Here is a 19,823-nt window from a genome sequence, read left to right as displayed (position 1 = left end):
GTAGAGATGAGAGTCGTAACACTGGAGTACAAAGTGATGCCTGGTGGAATTTAATTTGGGTTTCAAATTAAAGCTCACTGGAGTGAAATGTCTGAGGAAGGCTCTCCGCAGGCAGGTTCATAAGCAGCGTGTGTGCTACAGGCAGGAATCGTAATAGCAGACAACCTCCTGGAAATCTTTGTATATGGTGTAGAAAACTGCTGGTTTTTACATTTAAAATTACCACAGGAGTTAACACATGGAAAAGGGAAAGGTGAAAGGAATAATGCCAACATGAATGTTTAATTAATGATAATTGCCCAAAAAGCTGCTCTTTTGCCAATAACGAATGGATGTCTATGGCAGTTATTTCTCCTTTTAAATACCTAATCTGATATTATATTTCAGCTCAAAGAACTAAATGAGAAAAGATGCTGTAATCTAATCATACCACAATCCAGGTGACATCTGTACTGGGCAGAATACTGTTGTTATTCTGCTGTCTAGTTGCTGTTGCTGAGAATGATGAAGTAGCGAAATTACATTTTCCCATTATTATTTCCAGACACTCTCTGGCAATGGTTTGTTGACTCTAATAAAGCTTCAGACAAAGCTGTCAGCAGAGGAAATGGCAGAAGGGGAGCAAGGAACAGCCTCCACAATACGTGAATCTAAAGTCTCAGTGATAGGTTGTGCATTTTCTGATAAAATTTAATGTGTGTGTTTCAGAATCTATCATAAAGCCGCAGCTGAATTCTAGAGGGATAAATGTATTCTATCAAGTCACAGTGCTTAAGACTTTGACAAACATAAACATATTATGAAGGATTAAAGAGTCAGAAGCCTTACCTGCTATAGTGTTGAGGAACATCAAGTATTCAAAGTTAGATATCTCCCGTCTCTGCCAGCGCTGAGTCATGTTGGAGGATTTATAAAGCTGTCGGGGAGTGGCCAGAGAGATTCTCCTAGGAAATACATTTAAAGAATGATTTTTTTTAAGAGCCTCATTAAATGTTAAGATGTAGGGCAATGTTATTAGTGTGATTAATTTCAGATTCTCTCAGAGGCTTTTTTATTTCATTTAATGAAGTCAAGAAGACACTATTACCCTTATTTGAGAAATGACTAAAATTAAGAGCTGTATTTTATTCTACCAGTACTACAGCATTGTAATAATTCAGAATAACATATTTTGTGTTTTGTTTTATTCTGAATCTGGTTAAAAGACTGGAAGTAAAAGAAACTGCAGACCTCCTGGTGCCTGGCTTGTCCAGCAGGAATAAAAGCATAATACCATTTCCCTGTTTCAAAAGGATACATTGAGATAAGTTCATTAAGGTGAGTGAGTGATTGATAGATTAAAGTGCCATATATTTCCAGCACATGGGCTGAAGATATTTATTCCACAATTTGTGCACCTCCTCCATGGTCAGCTACCCATGATCCCTTCCCATATCCCAGTAAGCTTCAAGATTTCTATTTATAGCCTGGTTTCTGAAAGAAACAAGGTTTATTCAGTTAGCTGCTCACATGTCCATCTGCCTGTCTCTCCATAACAACTTCTGAATTGCATTTCATTCAAATCAGGAAGAGGAGTAGAAGCTTCTAAGATACTCAATTTCCACACATCTTCTAAAACTTACATGACTGGATAAGGGAGAAGGAACCAAACTACTGTGCCAAGGAAGAGAAAAACAGAAAGCTTCAGCCCTTCTGTATTCAATTTGACAACATCACAATAACCAAATACCGTGCACCAAGTTCTAAATTACCCATAGTATATACTGGCCCTGGTTGGTAAAATATAGGGGACCAGATTCAGTCTAGACTGATGCATTAGAGAAAAGATTTGCAAAAAATAGAAATAGCCTCACTGCTCACAACTCATTTCTAGAGAAAATAGTCCTTGCTGAAAAGAAGACTAGGAAAATCTTTGGAAGGAGAAAAAATTCATCTCCTCAGATACTGTTTTTACAGAAATTTAAATCTTATAAATGGATCAAAATAGAGAAAATGTTTATACCTGTTAAAAAAAAAAGAAAAAAACAGAGGACCCCTAATGTGTAGCCTATTCATGAATTTAAAGAATATATCTAGTATTTATATAGCTTGTCAAGAGTAAATACGGACACCCAATGCTTCAGCTTTCACTTGCACACTAAACACACTAAGCATACTATTTCTTGACTCTGAATGCTGAGTATTTTTTTAAAATGAAGTCATACACAAGGTGTCAAATTGGGCAGCTATTACAAAAATGTGGACCATCTACTTCTGAAGTTACGTATACATACTCCTACACATGCACTAAACCCTATTTCTGGAGAAAGGATGAATATTGGTATGAGATTGGAGTGTACAGTTATCACAGTTATATGTCTAAATTGTATATGTGTAGGTTGTCAATGTCTGCCATACTTAGGCTTACAAATTGGGCATACAAAAATGACCATGCAACTGTAGGCACACTTTTTTCTATTTTTTTTAATCTCCGTTTTTACCTAAAATAGCAGTACATAAGGTCTTGCCAGCTTGGCTAGCCTTATTTTACAGTAGATTGTAGGATGCCAATGGTGAATACTTTTTATTAGTACATAGGAGACATTACAAAAATTTTTTAAGTTGTTTCTATTATGCTTCTTCCAAACAATTTATCTAAAGAATTATCTGAATATAATCATATTTTATATTGCATTTTATAGGATAACAATTACTTTTACAGTGGCATTCTCAAAGGCGTATTGTTCCCAGTAAATTTCAACTAACACTACACACTAATTAATAAATACAGAAAATAAAAATACTAAAGAGATCATTAAATTTACAAAGCAATTCTGTCACAGACTTTCTGTTCCTCCCATGACAAAACAACATTTACGCATCAGTACAGCTTAGTAGCTGCTTTTAGACTTTACCCACAATCTCCCAGGGAGTCTCAAAAATCTATAAAATGTCAAGTGCTGGACTTCACATTTGAATGCCTGATTTGAGCGAACTCTACAGAAAATCAAAATATACTAAAAAAGCTCCTTATTTACTCCATATCTAAGGTGTTTGAAAGATTCACAGTTATTTCAGCAGAGACTGGAAAAAATTATGCACAATAAATTGGTTCCACACCTGCTTGTTTCAGTTAACACAGGAAGACCCACTGTTTTCTGTTTTGCTAAATCCACCCAACTTTGATCAAACCATTTCTCTCCTTCGATATGCCATCACCAATATGAACATGCACAAATGAATGTGCTTTCCTTTGCTTCTAGAGAACCGTGAAATAGCTACTCAAAATGGAAACTGCAGAAGACTCTGATGTACAAGGGGATGATCCAATTTTTCAAGTTTTATATGCTTTAAATATGTTTAGAAAATACTTCATGGCATTTTGTTGAGGGAAGGGATGTTATATATCCCATATGTGGAGCATGACCCACCCCCTTTCACAATCACTTTTAATTTAGGTAGCTACAATCCAATCTCATACAAAGAATCTTTAAGTATCTCATCAAAAATGTAGCACCTATGTGACGTTTTGTGTTGTGTTGCTCCTGTTCAGAAGGAAAAAAAAAAAAAAAAAAAAAAAAAGGCTTGGGAAAGTCACTGGCTTCTGACAAAAGACTCATCAACGTTCACTTTTAATCAAAGCCCTAAAAGGGGTTTTATGCTTTGATGACATCAAATCTTGGTTTTCTTATCCCTCTCCCTTCCCAAAATCCAACCTCTGCAACCAGCTACACTGAGATCTGGAAATCCATCACCAAGCTACTGATGTGGAGTAAGTGGCAGAGCTGAGCTGACATTGAATAGAGCTACCGTACCAGCCAAAATATGTTTTCTTTCAGCAAAAACTTCATCATTTGTATTTCTTAGCTTTAATAACTGGAGCCATTGTTTTACCTAATGCATTAATAGCCCACAGAATTTCAGTGGAACACGCTAGCACATCTTTAGTGGTGAAGTATGATATCGCATCTTTTACCAATTTTTTGATCTGTGTACACTTACAAAACTGTCAGGCAGCTCACAGCTGGTTTCTAAGCTGTGATGTTACCCTCAATAAAAATTCATCCGTAAATTACACCTGAGGTGTCAGAACTCTAAAAAGTGGCCTGCTAATAGTGTTGTAAAAATGTCAATATTACTCTACCTGTGTAGAATCATACAGATCTGTAGAAATTAGTTAAATAAAAGGCACAGTACTGTCTGCCCAATTGTATCATATGGCAAGGTCATAAGGAAACTCCAATCAATGCAACATGTTTCAGGAACAGTGAAAATGCATTTATCAAAGACAGATGAATTTGATTACGAAATCAGACCGAGCTCTTCAACATGTGACTAATTTTAAGGACGTAATTACTTCTTTGTAACATTAAGCACAGGCTTGAATGCTTTGTTAAATCAAAGCATTAGACAGGCTGTTGGGAAAGGTAGCAAAGAGGCCAACTGGAGACTTGCTCAGAACAGCAGGTCTATAACAGTCTTGGGAACAGATACTAGTCTGCCTGCTTCTAATCCTTTGTGCCATTAGAAGATCATAAACATTGCTTTTTCCTTCTATTTCCTTCCATCTTTGTCAATCGCAGGATTTCTCCATGAAAACAAAAAAGCACTTAAAGTCCATGTACTGCATTAAAAGTAATTTACTCCTTCAGAATGTTTCCATTGTGAATGCAATTCTTCATGATAATGTAATTAACTTTAGATGAAATGTTTATCAGAGTAGTATCAGAGAGGAAGTATTATTTACAAAAATAAAACTAAAGAACTTAAGCAAAACAACCAGAAAGATCTGCTTTTGTTAAAATATTTTAAAGTACAGCTTAATCTGGAAAATTGGTTATAAAAAAAAGATATTTTACTCAGCATAGCAGGTCCTTTTGGTTACTCAGCATAATTTCTCCTTATGTTAGTTACACAAATAAGCATAATTTTTAAAATGAGCATTCCAGAGCAAACATATTCATAGGAAGGGAAACTATACTTTAACATCAATAAAATATTAAGTACAGAGCAGTTATAGAGCCAGATTTTCTTTCATTTACTCCACTGCAATCCTATTGAAGACAATAAGGGTATGTAGACAGACAAAAAGGAAAAGCCATGATTACAGGGTCTTTATTGTGCATAAATCATACCATGATTACGCAAAAACAAGAAAGAAAAACAACTTCACTACCATATGCCAGATTTATTCTGAAGGCTAGCAAGCTCATTTTCGATTCAAATTGAACTTTAATCAAAAAGGTATGGAAATAACTGCTTATAATATTGAAGCTGAAACTTTTCTAAATAATTATATATCAACAAACTTTTTCAGACAATTATTCACTGAATAATGCACAAAGGATATGAATTTCAAAAGTAAAAAATGTCACTGTAGATATGAAATTCTGATTGAGAAATTTGCATTTTGTTTGTTCTAGAACATGTGGCCATTTTTATTTCAGAAAAGAATACTATTACTTTCCATTTAGAGACAGCAATTCCTTTAATTTGAGTATTTGGAAGAGCAATGCAAATATTAACAAGATGCACCTTCCAAAGAAATGCCCCAACTTCCCCTTGATCTCAGTGAAAACTTGAGAAATTTGGCAGTTTGCCTAAGAACTTCAGCACATTCAGGAGATCAAGCCTTAGGCATCATGAGGCTCTGGAGCTCATGACAGGAAATGATGTTCAGCTGGGAATGAAATAGTTCTCCAATCCTACAAACGCTTTGACACTTCAGAGTATTTCCACATTCAGCACTGGGATAAAACAAGGACAATGTGAAGTTTCAGTTTGTACGAAATGACTTAAAGAAAGAGAAAGACACATCCCAGACATTACACTGATGATTAAGTCATTGGCTTTTGGCCCAGTCAAGCCAAATGGAGATCTGAACCCAAAGCACCATATTTTGTGAATTTCCTGCTGTTCCCTCACTCCCTTATATTTATTTATTCTTCTTTCGTGTTGACCAGAAATTAATCCTGAACCTAAACATTTTTCACCAAACTTCTGCTGATACACCCTCAAAAATAATTTTAGGTCTGAACAGACATTTCTAAACAAACAAAAAAAAAAAAAAAAAAAAAGGAGGCAGGACATTTCCCTCCACAACTCAGTGAAGTACACAAGATGATCATCTTACCCACCACTGAAATATGAATTCTTTTATAGTATAGGATCTGACAATTTCCAGCCTTATTTCTGACCATAGGCTGATTGGATATTGATGTTGATGAGATAATAAACACTGTACTTGTCCATAGTATGTGAAAATCTCTAAAACCAAACCTTAGCTGGTCTTTTCCAAAATATATATCCTCCTTAATTTTGGAAACAGAAGAAGAATAATGCATTATACTAATGAATAGAAGAAATTTGGAAATTGCAAAATAACCACTATACTGATGAGCAATGAAGTAAAACCCACACACATTCACATAAAAGACAAGTGCGAAGATATATATGTAAAAAAATAATTTTCATTCAGCAAACACAAAACCTAGCCAAGTTTAGTTCCATGTCCTGCATAACAATCACAGCAAGGATGAACATTTGTCTATACGTTTATAAAACCTGACTGAAAACCAGACTTTGAAGAGATAAGGTATAAGTTTTTTTCTGGTCCTTCACTGGAAGGTACTTATTTCCTGTAATGATTAAAAAAAAAAAAAAAAACCACCACAACCTCTAATTTACAATACTTTTACTTCTATTCCATAGTAACAGGCCATATAGTAAGTAAAGGGTATTGTTTCTCAAACTAACCTTAAGAAAGAGAAAATCTAGAGTTTCATGACAGGAATAAAGTTGTACTATTGACATGTTTTAAAATATCATTTGTACAATGTAATAAACACAATATATACAAGCTATTTTAATTAAATTACCTGGCTTGTGGCAAACCATAGCTGGTTCCTACTCCAACACGTGGTAAGCTGTACACAACTTTTTTCACCGTTGCTTGGTCAGGAAAATTAAACATAACAGAAGCTAAATGAAGAAGAGAAAATATGGACTAGTAAACCATCTGCAGCGGTCTGTTTCTCTACCTGCATATATTTTTAAAATGCTCTGTTTTTTCTTTGGGAAGAGAAGTCACTTCCACTTTTATCCTCTTGGGGATCCAAGTTAGAACAGAAACTCCTGGCATACTTCATACCTATGTACCATCAGCTGGTTAACGTTTTGTCACTAACTCTCCCATTTTGCAGAAGACCTGAGTGAGGTATACTTCGGAGGACCCACAGCCTACCATTAACCCATATAACCTCGTATCAGGCTGGGAAGCTATTCAGTGGTTGGCATGGCATTTGGTCTTCTAACTGGTGCATTAAAACACACAGGACCAGAAAGCGTTTAATTCTGTCTCCAGCTGAAATCAAAACTTACATCAGAGCTCCTCAGGGCAAAAGACCACTGACACCCCTCGCCAACCACTCAATGCTGATTCAGGGCAGCACATACAGAAAACTGAGTGGAACCATTTATTGATCTGGTCCTTTTTACTTTAACTCAGTGTACAATTAGAAAAGGAAATACCCTTATAGATATTTCACTAAAATATCAAACATTTGAAGAATTTACCAATTGCAATGATGTGTTTTTATAAATAAATCTCACTGCTGCACAGAAAGCAGCGAGATTGATTTATGTGATTGATTTTAATACGATATGCAATGAATACATGCAAGCGTAATCATTACTGAACAGAGACATAAGCATTTTATCAAAGGAAGCACAGAGTTTAAATTCTAAGATTAATAAATAACACACAAAATAACTACTAGCACATTTTTATGCAACAAAATAAACAAAGACATACTTCTGTTTGCCATAAACACTTCCAAAGCTGTGTTCTGGAGAAGATAACGTCTTGAAAAAACAGCCCGAATCTCACTGAACATCCATTTTCCATGAAGGCCTTCTGTATAGGCGAGGACCTTTAAAGAATGTCAAGGTGACAGTTATTAGCAGGATTTTTTCATTAAAATATTGCATAAGAACATAGTAAGTTTTACCCATCAATGAAGTACAACTAAGTTAATCGTATCTAACACTTAAAAACTGTGAGTAAAAACATGAACTTAAATGTTTTTAAAAAATGCAATGAAGTATAGCTGTTAGAAGAATATCGGTAAGTACTGTAACCTGATACTCTTACAACCTATTTCTCACGAGTCACATCGACTTATTTTCCTCGAAAAACCCCAAACTCTACAAGCAAGCACAGGCTAATGGACACAGTCGCAATTATGCTTAGCTGTATTTTCTTCCAACAGTGTGCATGACACAGTTGTCAGTTAGGTATCAGATAACAGATTTACTTCTGAGGCTACCTAGTGCAAAGTACAACCAAAAAAAAATATAACTTGCTATTCACGTTCATTTCAGGGTCATAAATTGGAACTCCCTCCATTCCATTAATAAACACAGAAATTAACTAGAACAGTATGTCAACACAATAATTTTTCTAAAGTTGAGTACATCTAATACCCCAACCCATGAAAAAAATTTCACAATTTGTATTTTTGCATTTTAAAATTAATGGGGAGACATTTTAAAATAAAATAGTTAAAAATTAGCATTGGTTTTCCAATTTGTCAGTTTCTCAATTGAAGGTATTGGTCTAAGACTAGATATTGATACCTAGATAATCTTTTTCACTCTTCTCTCAGTGTTCCGGATGTTCAGGAAAACAGACAAAAAAGACACAATTTAATTAGGTATCAGCTTTATTAACTTATCTCATCTGTGAATTATCATTCCAGCAGTATCATGCATTGTAGAACAACCCTCTTCCAATCCTTTTCATCAGCTGGAAGGCTGCCCTCAGCCCTCCACCTCCGCTCAGGTGGGCTCTGCCCATAGCTGAGACCCTGACACTTCATCCTACGAGGAGTCAGTCATTTGGGATGGGCACCATCCCCTCGCTCCACCCAACCGCATATCCCGGGCTCTGCAGACTCTGCCTTTCCCCGGGCTGTGGTTACTTGAGAGAATTGCAGCCTCAGCGAAACAAAGAAACGCGAGGAACACTTTCAATAAAGGGAAATGCAAAAAGAAGGCTTCGGACTGGAGAGACTGAATTTCTCTGTTGTCCATTCGGTGCACAGAAACTCTTGGTACACCAGCTTGCAGTGCTTTACTCAGTCAGTTGAGGTCTTTGCTTTCTGTAATCATGACCTCTCCCACCTTCTGAGTAGGGAAATGTTAGGGAGACCACATGTTGCTGCTGTCAACGATCCTTCATGCTTGAGGTAATGGAAATTGTATTCCTTCCGTTTTTTCAGTGATGTAGCTTCAAGTTAGTAACATGTCTTCATAGAGGAAAAAGCTAATTTAAGTTTATACACATGGTGTTAAAAGAGCTCCATGGGTTGTTGTTAATTTGTTCTCCATAACTTTTTTCTCATAACCATGATGAGTCTATGGCAGAGATAACGGTAACAACAGTGACGATACAAATGTGCTTCAGCACACTGAGGAGCGTTCAGACGTTAGTTCTGTCCTTGATGGACTGGACAGAGGAACACACTGAGCCCCCTGTACTGTCTACAAGACAAAATGACCGACAAAACTTAGAGCGACATCGTGGCTGACGGCACTGCCTCCTTCACCCAGCTCTCCACGCTAACTACACACAGCCTTGAAGAAGGGAAGGGGCTTGATTTCTCTGCAGGTCCCCCAGACACACATAAGAGACTATATGTTCCCTCCATTCAGTCACAGGCCAGCTGTGGCATTACCGCCTCATATGCTAAATTCTTGCAATGATTAGAAATCTGCACCTTATTTTTACTTTGAATTCTGTTGACTTCAGCTTCTCACCACTAGATCTCGTGACACCTTTGTCTGTGAGATTAGAGAGTCTTCTAGTATCAGATAACTTTTCCTTGTGTCAGTTATTACAGACTGTGATCCAGTTACTGCTTAGCTTTCTCTTTGATGAGCTAAATAAACCAAATTTTCCTCCAGTCTTTCATTGAGATCAGATGCTAGGATACAGCTGGTATCGTGTATGTGAAATTCAGATGGTTAAGAACAATGACTGTGAAGATTTCAGCACCCTCCATCTTTGAATGGATTCTGCTGCCGATACATAATTTCGGTAAATACACAGGTTCTTAAGATACAGAGAGGAAATAGAGAGGAAAACACTCAAGTTTAAAAAGCTCAAGATGAAAACAGTCTCCCAGAGAAAGGAGTTTGAAATGTATATAGCCGTAACCAGATCTACAGCAGCCAGCAGATTAGCCAAAGAACTAGTACCTGGACAAAACACCGTGCTTCAAGAATTCACTTTTTTTTCAAAAATGTTTCTAGTTGCCCTATTGTTTTCTAAAGAAAAATGTTTAATACTGACTGTATCCTGTGTATTAACATTTTAGATGATTCACAGTAATATATTTACAATGTCTTGATATATGCCACAGCTTAGTTATTATAGATCAACACTAAAAGCACATTGTATACTGACCATACACAGGTTGCCTCTTTCTTCCTCCTCTTCTTACTCAAGTATAAAGCAATTGTAACTTCATAGAGGTACATTCATCCCACTATGAAATGAAAGACTTAAGAGAGCGCTCCAGTAAAGCAGTAGAAAGGATAGGAAATCAGAGGAAAGGAAGGAGTCTATAATTCAATTACTGTCCTCAATTACACTCTTCTTAACTGTCTATTAGTCCTACAAATATCAGATTATCATGTCAATATCAAATCATCTCAATTATTTCAGTATTTCTGTTGTATTGTTTTCCTGTCCAAGATATGCTACCCATTTTTGTCATCTTCCATAACATTCCTCTAATGCTATTTTCAAGCGATGCATTAAACCTTCCGTTATTAGGTACCTACAGTTTACAGCAGAAATTACTGACATTGTTGCAGGATTCTTTCTTGTTGTTGTTATAAGAGCTGAAACAAAGTAATTCCATTTTTCTGAATTTGAATCCTTTAAAAGGTTTATATGTTGGTTGGTTTTTTTTTTTTTATTTCCAGGATGATTTTTAGCATTTCACTTTCTCATATCACATGAATGAAGGCCTGGCTATTTTACATTTTTTACAGACTGCATGTATTGTATATTTCATTATTCATAAAAAAATGGAAATTACCACTTTGTTCACCAAAAGACACCAAAATTACGTTACCTAGTTATCTGAAGCCAAAATTACCATGTGCTCTATCCAATATTTTGTTGTCGTTTATATTTAAAGTCAGTGCTCATTATTTTGATAGCTTTATGAGTTTTTGTCCTAAAAACAGTCGTGAAGACTTCTTCTAGGCATGTCTTAATGGCTGAAACTTCATGACTAAGCACAGAATTCTAGATATGTCTTAAATAAGCTGGTTTTAATAAAATAAAAACCAACCAGCCAACCAACAACATCTATGTTTGAACCGAGCACACTTTTCATTTTTAGTATCAGCTGCAATTGTTTGCTTTAAAGCTCATTTTTCTTTGTAAAACCTTTTCATTTACGCAGAAATATGGATATGTTTTAAAGATAGTAATGGGTCCACTGGCCAGCTGATAAACCAAGAATAAAAATTTGCTAGGATGCATTGCAATAAGATGAAGTTGTCACCCTAACAAGGGAATGAGAAGTCTCTAAATCTCAGGATTCCATAAAATGGAAAAACATCTACTGGTGACACTTACTTAAATTAGATTAGTAAAGCGGCTTGGGATGTTCAGATGGAAAGCTCTACAGAAGAGAAGCAGAACCATTACTGAAGTGCTTTCCTACTCGGCTCAAATATGAAGGCTCCACTATTTTAATTTTATTTCTTATGTAATCAAGATCTCTCCTTTTTTTTCAATTAAGAGCCAAGACATTTTTAATCATAAACCTACTTCACTAATTATTCAATTACTGATAATAAATTAATTGTTAATTAACAGCTGGAATTTTGAAATATTGCATTAACAGGAAGACCAGAAATACTAGTTTTCATTCTGCTGGAATCCCTGATAGGTTATGTCCACAGGAGAAACACTTTAGTATTGAGGCTTATTTTTGCTGCTTTATGCCATTTTTTGGTATCTCATAGCACCAGACACTGCATGCAAAAGGATATTCTGGCCCTTTTCTTTTGATTATTGTTTCTGGAATTGAAATAATCACAAAATCAGGTGCTATAAAGAAATCAAGGAAAGCAGCCTGTACAAGTCCTATCTGTTCTCAGTCGCTAACTTTACGGTAAGAATGGTCACTTCTCCAGCCTGTTGCAAAGAACTGTTGGTTATTGCTCAATATTTCCTTTTTTTAAAAATAGCCCTTTGGAGTGATTCATTAATGCCTATGTATGTGAATTTAATCTACTGTTTTCAATGGGAATTCATCATTTGTCTTTTGGAACCAGATTTCTGGTTAAGGGTATTTTAATTCTAACCTGATTCCTCAATGAAAGTATCAACTGATACTTGTAACATTTGTCAAGCTTTGTTTATATCTAGTGCAAAATGCATATATCTACTAATATGTAATATAACTTTGTTGTTGGGTTTTGTGATTTTTTTTTTTATTTTCCATGCACTTATTCCCTGATTTCCTTCATTATTCTTTACCTTTTGTACGAATAATGCCAAACAACAGGAGCAGTAAGGGACATGGTTGCCTTGTACTTACATACAGTAGAACTAGTTCATTTTTTGCTGCATTTCCACAGATACATTCCAGAGTTCCTATAGATTATTTTTTTCAAAGTCTGAAAATGATCCTCAGAGTCATGCTTTCCGAATAAAATGGCCATTTCCTGAAATTAAACGCTTTTTTTTTTTCCTTTATCAGTGACCAGAAGGGCTTCTGAGAATACTGTAATTTTGGTACTGAAGATAGTTTTTCATTTTATAAAGACAGTTTTATCCAGTGCTTAAGTGTAGCTACTACTATCTTTAACCTGGACACCGCTATTTTAGTTAGAACATTAAAGAAAAGAGCTCTGGCATGTCCTTAGTTTAGACATCAAAATCCCATCTATCTGTTCAATGGCTCTGGTACCTGGCAACACAGGGTATTGTCTTTGCCATGTGGTATTTATTTCCTTTTCCTCTAGAGATGCAAGAAACTTCTATGAATCTACCCTTTTTCCTCCTCCTAAGTTTACCCTCCTACTTCTTCAACTTTAATCTTTTACATTTCAAAAAGTATTCGCTCTGCATTTGAACAGATTTGTCTCGACTGAGTAAGGTCTAGGGGGAAGCTGTTGCGTCCTGGTAGCCCAACCCAAAGCAACCCTTCATCTTCTTATTTGATTCAAAGGTTTGGAGACATATGCTTAAAAGCACTGTATTGTATATTCACAGTTTGCCCCTCCAGCAGTCCAATAACCCTAATATAATTTATTCAGGTGTCTCTATTTTCCAGTGTTTTAAGTGCTCTGAATTATGTGCCCAGTGCTGCAATTTTCACCAAACTCAGCATGTCTTCCTCACCACTGGCAATTATAGCTACAACTATTTTATTTATGCACTAACTATATGCTGTACCCTTTCTGTCTTTATTTTTTTCTTAACTAAGTTTGCAAAGTTGTGTTTCTTCCAATACAAAATAAATCCTTGTCATCCCCATATACAGGGGTACTTCAGTTCAAATAGGATTTTTGTTTGTATTTCATTCTCCATTCACCATCACCAACTTTTGGAAGACAGATTACCTGCAAGAGCCAACTAATAAGTCTATCTCATGTGTCCCAACCTTGAACAAAAGACAGGAAGAAGAAATCTCGGTTCATTTCAGTTACACTGCAGTCCCTACACCTATGTTATCAAAATGAACAAAAGTAAAATAGCCTCGGTGTTCCAGGTTTCCAGGTCAGGCGCTTGCATATAGTTTCTCATGACAGACTTTTCTGTGAATGCAGTTGCCAAGGAGAGAAGAGAAACTCTCTGAAGCTCCCTTGTCCATCCTTGTCACATGAATATTTAATGTTCCCTAAGGTTGAGAAAGTGTTTTTTTACAATGAAATTCTGTTGTAAACTTAAAAAAAAAAAAAGATATATTTTTGTTAGTCTGACACTACCCTCCTGAAAAATAACCAAGCACAGTTGTGATGGGCATGAACTATCCAAAAGGTTCTGCTTGCGTCTTTTGCCTCCCTACGGTCTGGTGAAAAATGTATCTTCTGCTTTCTGTATAAAGTGAGCGAAGAGGTCCATAATCAAAAAGCTAAAACCTAAATTTGTGGTCACCTCATCTTTTCTGTATATGAATAGGCAGGAAATGAAAAAAAAAAAAAAAAAGATGCCAAGGAAGGGAAGAAAAAAGCAATTATTGTGGGAAAATCTATTACCCTTTATAGTTATATTTGAAATAGCAAGCAATAGTATGCTTCAGTCACAAAGCAGCAGTTGATTTCATATTAACCATTTCCTAACAGCCTGGTAAGCACAAAATTCATGGAACTTATCTGGCACCTTCCCCACGTCAATGTCTTACAGGATGCTTCCAAGTGTGCAACCTCAGCACTTAAAAGAAGACGCCTGCCAATAAAACATGGGAGTACTTCACAAAACCAAATCACAGTGAATGGATATTTCATCAGAGAGCTGTCCAGAGCCAGCTACAGCAGTGTGCTTATGCGCCTGCCCCAGGTACACAGTAGGTATTCATGAAACAGTTCAGCATCATTGTACGCTTTTAGAGGTTAGAAACACATGAAAACGATTACTGAAAATCATTCTCTCCTCTCAGGGATTTGGATTTCCCTTTTTCAAGTGTTTGCTAGCATTGCCATTTGCTTCAAGAAAAAAGTGAAATTCTGAATGTAGATCTTCATAGGTCAAAAAAATGGCTCCTGTGCACATACAGCAAACTTTCTTCTCCAGAACCATCCAACAACATGGAGCTCACTACAAGTACGTGGCAGACTGCATGATTGCTTCTTGTATTCTAAATACAGACTGAAATGACAGACATTAATGGAATGGAACCAGACTCTTAGAGTTTATGAAATACCATCTTGAGTAAGCATTATATAATTTCAAAATGTTTGATGAAGCACTGAGTATGATCAACTTTCAGATTTAGCACGGAAAATATGCATACACTGTAACAAGGGATATATCCTGCCAAGATATGTAAATGTATAAAGAAAACATATTTATTAAAAATCTCAAAATCAGCTAAGTTCAAATAATGAAACACCTTATATTTTGCTTTTCTGAAATGGGAAACTGAGAATGTAAATAGACAGGAAGGACAATTCAAATTCACTTAATATCCTAGTGTTTCATTGACTTATTACTCTTTTCTTTTTTCATATACATTTAAGCCACTTTAAGAACATTCTCTCTGCCTCAATACCCATAGTCACATAAGAGTAAACACTTCTAAAAATCTCAGCAAAATACCATGTTATTATTTTTGCTTTGCACACTTTGGTCCAGTAAAACGTTCTCAATTTCTCTTTACATTAAGGTCTCCTTTCCCCTTCCTTATAACATTCTTCTGGGTAAAATGTTTCTTTATTTGTAAGCCTTAAAAGCTTTGCTCCACGTAGCTCTTGTGATACTATGTGTGTACTTGTGATACAGCTCTGCAGGATGAGCTGAGTATTATGTGCTATTATAATTTCTCCATTCACATCAGTTTTAAAAATTTTTTTAGAACTTTTTTTTTTTTTAATAAATATTGGCACTCCTGCTTCATTTTTCTCCTCCTCTTCAGGGATCTAAAAAATGCAGATATTATTTTTGTGGTTTTGGGCTTTACTTCCTTGCCAAATTTTCTCAGCTTATACTTCTACTTGCAATGTTTTTTTAAGCTTTCAAGAGGCCCCTTTTTTTGAAACAGAACATGAGGTTCTGTTCACCCCAGCCTTTTCTAAATTTTATTTCTCTGGTCAGCATACCGCTTCAGTATCCATTAAAACAATGCCCACTCAGCTGACAGTAACTGACGCTCTTATTCCCACATTCATTTTCAGTCATCTGAAAAATTATTTAAAGTTGGCCCACTTTCAGGCCATTTTCTTCTTTTCATTGGTAAAATGGTTTTGCATGTTAGGATTTTGTGTTTGAGGAAAGTAACGGAAAGGATACGGGGATTTCTTGAGAAGCAGCCGCAGTAAGGTTATTAGAGTAAAAAAAACCCTGCTCCTCGATACGGAAACGCTGTTGCTAATTGTTAACATCCGGATCAAAATAATCCATAGAGAATATTGTACGTATTCTGACTGCATTATTTCTAACTCTGCTTTCGTGAAACACCAATGCATAGTTTTAAATACAAGGACAAGTGCTACTGACATGGGAAAATATTACCTTCGCAAAAACAGAATTCTGAATAATAATGATTTTTATCATTCATTTTATGGGCGTTACACATCTGTGTGCCTTTGCATGGTTTCCTTTCTATGCAACATGCAAACAGCTTGTCAGTTTAGGCAACTCCTGAAATGCCGGCAATGGACTGAAATTCTTGGGAAGAATAGCATCAGAAAGAGGTGGCAGATTTAGACATTACCACCTTAGAAAAGGTAAGCAGAGGCCTTGTTTAGGCTCTACGTCCAAACTAAATTGCAACAATTACTGTCTTAAGCAGAAGTTTCAGCTGATTTAAGGATTCTAAAAGTGGGAATAAAGCTGATGGTGCTGGCTGGGGCGACTGTGCCTGTGGAGAAGCAAAAGACAAGTACGTTCCAGTGCCATAGAAAGCCGTATTAGAGCACAGCCCAACTCAAAGCACAGAGGTTGAGGAAACAAATATTGGGGCAAAATAAGAAGTAGAGAAGCTCAATTAGTTCTAGTTAGCAACAGGATTGAAGCAGACTGTGCCTGTTACCACACAAGGTTTAAGATGATTTTGTGTTGACTTTGGCAATAACAGGATGTCAGACTCGAATCTAGTGAGAAATTTTAACAGAACTGCCGTTTCCATTCTCAATCTACATCTCATGGTTAGAGATTAATCCAAACAGGCGAGTGGTGATCTCAGTACTTACACTAAAACTGCTCTGAGCAATTCTGCCCCAGCACCACATTCAGTGAAATGCAATCAATTTTTTTCAATTAGAACTGTGCAAATTACATTTTGAGTGGACAAGCCAAAAAAAAAAAAAAGACATAAAATTGATATGATCTGAGCAAAAACACAGAAATTTTTTTCAAGATTAAAAATGAAGAGCTTGTTTTTCTGTCAACTGGTTCATTCTGGATCTCCTTAGCAAAAGTAAAGCAATGGAAAGAAAGGACTTGTAATACTCACAAATCCAGGGAGAAGACAGTGTTGATAAATGCTTGTAACGTGAAACCAAAGCTGAGCATATATTCATTAAATAGTTACTTGACAGAAAAATGCAGTTTTATTAAACTTGAAATATTGGTGGGTTTGACAGAATTTGTGAGAGAGAGCTTTAGCTACGAAAAGTTGCAGGACTAGATTCGGACACCAGCACGAAAACAAACGAGTTCTCTGTTGCCTCAAGCGCAAAGTTGGGACAGGCACTCCGACTCGGTTCCCTTCTATCTCAAAGGTACGTCGACCCAAGTGACGCCCGTCCCCAAGAGCGCCGTCTGCTCCACCTCCCCGCCGTGCTCTCCGCGCCCACGGCTGGATGAGCGCTCCTCGCTGCTCCGGGATGGACCGGGCACGAGGGAGCTGCGGCCGCTGCCTCAGCTGCGTGCCGCCCCAAGGAAAGGCAGGGGCAAGCGGGTCCGGGCAAGCTCCTGCACACGTGCGACTGATTAAGCAATAGAAAAAGAAGCTCCCCGACTCCTGCCGTGTTTCCGCAGGGATTGCAAAGCAAGCGTTGCTCGCTGGTCGTAATGTGCCAACATACGAGGCAACCTGCTCCCTTCAAACATAGGGAAGAAGTGAAACAAGACTCCCTGGGTTCCGGGTGGGTGTGCTGACCATCCAGCTATCGGAAAGGACTAGAAGAAACTCACGTTCTTCTACGTCCGAAAAACATGTCTTCGGGTGCTTACTTCCTCCTCATGTGTATTAGTTTTTCCCTTGCGCTAAAGATAAGTGATTCAATCAAGTTTTAGGACTCAGCAAAAGCAAAAAATGTAGGAATAGTTTGAAGATTAAAGAATGTATGGTATCCAGAAGTATGTGATATGTTCTCTCCCGAGAATAAAGCCATCATAAAATCCTCAGGGTCTTTTTTTTTTTTCCCCAAAAAATATATTGCATGCCAATATATTTATTCAAAAGTGCAATGCAATAAAAAAATGTCTAAAGACTCAGACATACCATGATGCAAATCCTTAACATTATAATAACTGAAGGCACTATAACCACTCTTAAGAAAAGTGCAACTATTGAGTTGTGTTAAACATTACCCATTTCCTACCAAATGACAGGTAGAAAGATAGGTTTATATCCCTCTTTTTATAGATGTGAACTCAGTGTCATACAGATGATATGCGCAAGCATCTTGGATTTTAACAGTTACGCAGTTGATTTATTCAGTGCAGAACACATATGATCTAAGATCTATAAAAGTAATTAGAAGACAACATTTTTTTCTACTATGGAGCTTAATTTTTTAACATTTTTGTTCCTAATATCTGTTCCTATATAAGACTGATAATAAACCAGTAATACTTTGTTGTTAACTTCACACACAAAAGCTGTTTCATTAATCCTGACGTTTGGGAATATAACTGGAGTAATTTCTACCACTGACATTTTAGCAATAAATTTAACATTTATTTTTATAAGCAAAAAGAAATACATGGATTTATACAGTGATAGATATTATACATCTACAACATCCTCACCATCCCCAAACTTTCTGTATTACAGTTTGTAAGAGACAAGCATAATCCTCAAGAAATTCAAAATTCTACAGCTGCCACATGCTCAGCTGTGCCTAGAAGTGTTGGATCTGGAGCACTAGTGACTCCTGGAAGTCAGTTTGCTTGGTGTTGGAATTTAGAGCAGAATCAGGGCTACTCTATGTTATGTCAACTTCTAATGTCCCCAAAGAACAATTACACTGCCTGTGAATTATGGCGAACATACATCAAAATATCTTCATCTTCCTAATATATTGCCATACCAACTGATTCTTTATCAACCCACTTAAGATGAGTTTCTTTTGCACTGCTGGAGAAGACAAGGCATTACAGCACTGGGAAAAACCTAATCCACAGCTCCAGTAGCAAACAAAATTCTACTATACTTTTTATTATTATATATGGAACATGATCTCATATTACTAAGACTGTGCAAGGAAAGAATAGCAATGTTTCTTCTGAGAATTTTAACTTGGAGTGCTTGCAAACTGCCGGCTGTAACTGAATAATCATTTAATTAGTTTGCATTTCATTACACTTATTTTGCTTTAATATTACAGAAAAAGCAGTTATACATTCTATACTTGCTTTAATGAACATTTTTTTTATCAGATGCAGTAATAAAGCACTGAAAAATAAATCTGCACAAAATATAAAAACTGCAGAAATTAACATGTATCAAATGTAAACTGCATATAGGAACTCCATAAATGAGTTTTAGATTTATTTCAATAACTGGAGCCACATTTACACAATATTTTTACCATGTGCATTCTGTACATTCTATGTGTACTTACACATAGTTAACTATCAGCTTGTTTAATTTCAACAATATAAAGGTCAAAATGATAGATAAGTACAGTTTTTTGGGGGGTGTGATCCTGTACAAAATACCCTCATGAAAACTAGGAGGTATATTAAGAGTCTACTCAGCTGGCTACCACAAATGGATTCCGGGGCACACATATAGTCTTCTGATGTCTGCAATAGCTGGGGGAAGAAGTGCTATAGCAGATTTAGTATAGAGTTCCCTCCTCTTTGGATTTCTAGCCAAATGGAATGTAAACCTGCATGTCATAAATTTGGGCATACTAACAGG

At 36.4% G+C, this 19,823-nt stretch overlaps 1 protein-coding gene across 7 annotated transcripts in view; it reads right to left on the bottom strand.

Annotated features, from left to right (window-relative positions):
• The window catches only part of NBEA (neurobeachin), a 511,508-nt gene that overhangs the window by 100,027 nt on the left and 391,658 nt on the right, over window positions 1-19,823 (bottom strand). For all 7 annotated transcript variants that reach the window (XM_052812195.1, XM_052812196.1, XM_052812200.1 and 4 more), the window contains 3 exons: window positions 7,793-7,910; window positions 6,858-6,960; window positions 829-944 (listed from right to left, as the gene is read on the bottom strand). In XM_052812195.1, coding sequence (XP_052668155.1) covers window positions 829-944; window positions 6,858-6,960; window positions 7,793-7,910 — 337 coding nt within the window. The remainder of the gene's footprint in view (window positions 1-828; window positions 945-6,857; window positions 6,961-7,792; window positions 7,911-19,823) is intronic.

Source organism: Harpia harpyja, chromosome 17 (genome assembly GCF_026419915.1).
Source record: "Harpia harpyja isolate bHarHar1 chromosome 17, bHarHar1 primary haplotype, whole genome shotgun sequence".
Classification (NCBI taxonomy): domain Eukaryota; kingdom Metazoa; phylum Chordata; class Aves; order Accipitriformes; family Accipitridae; genus Harpia; species Harpia harpyja.
This window is presented reverse-complemented; position numbering and strand designations above follow the sequence as displayed.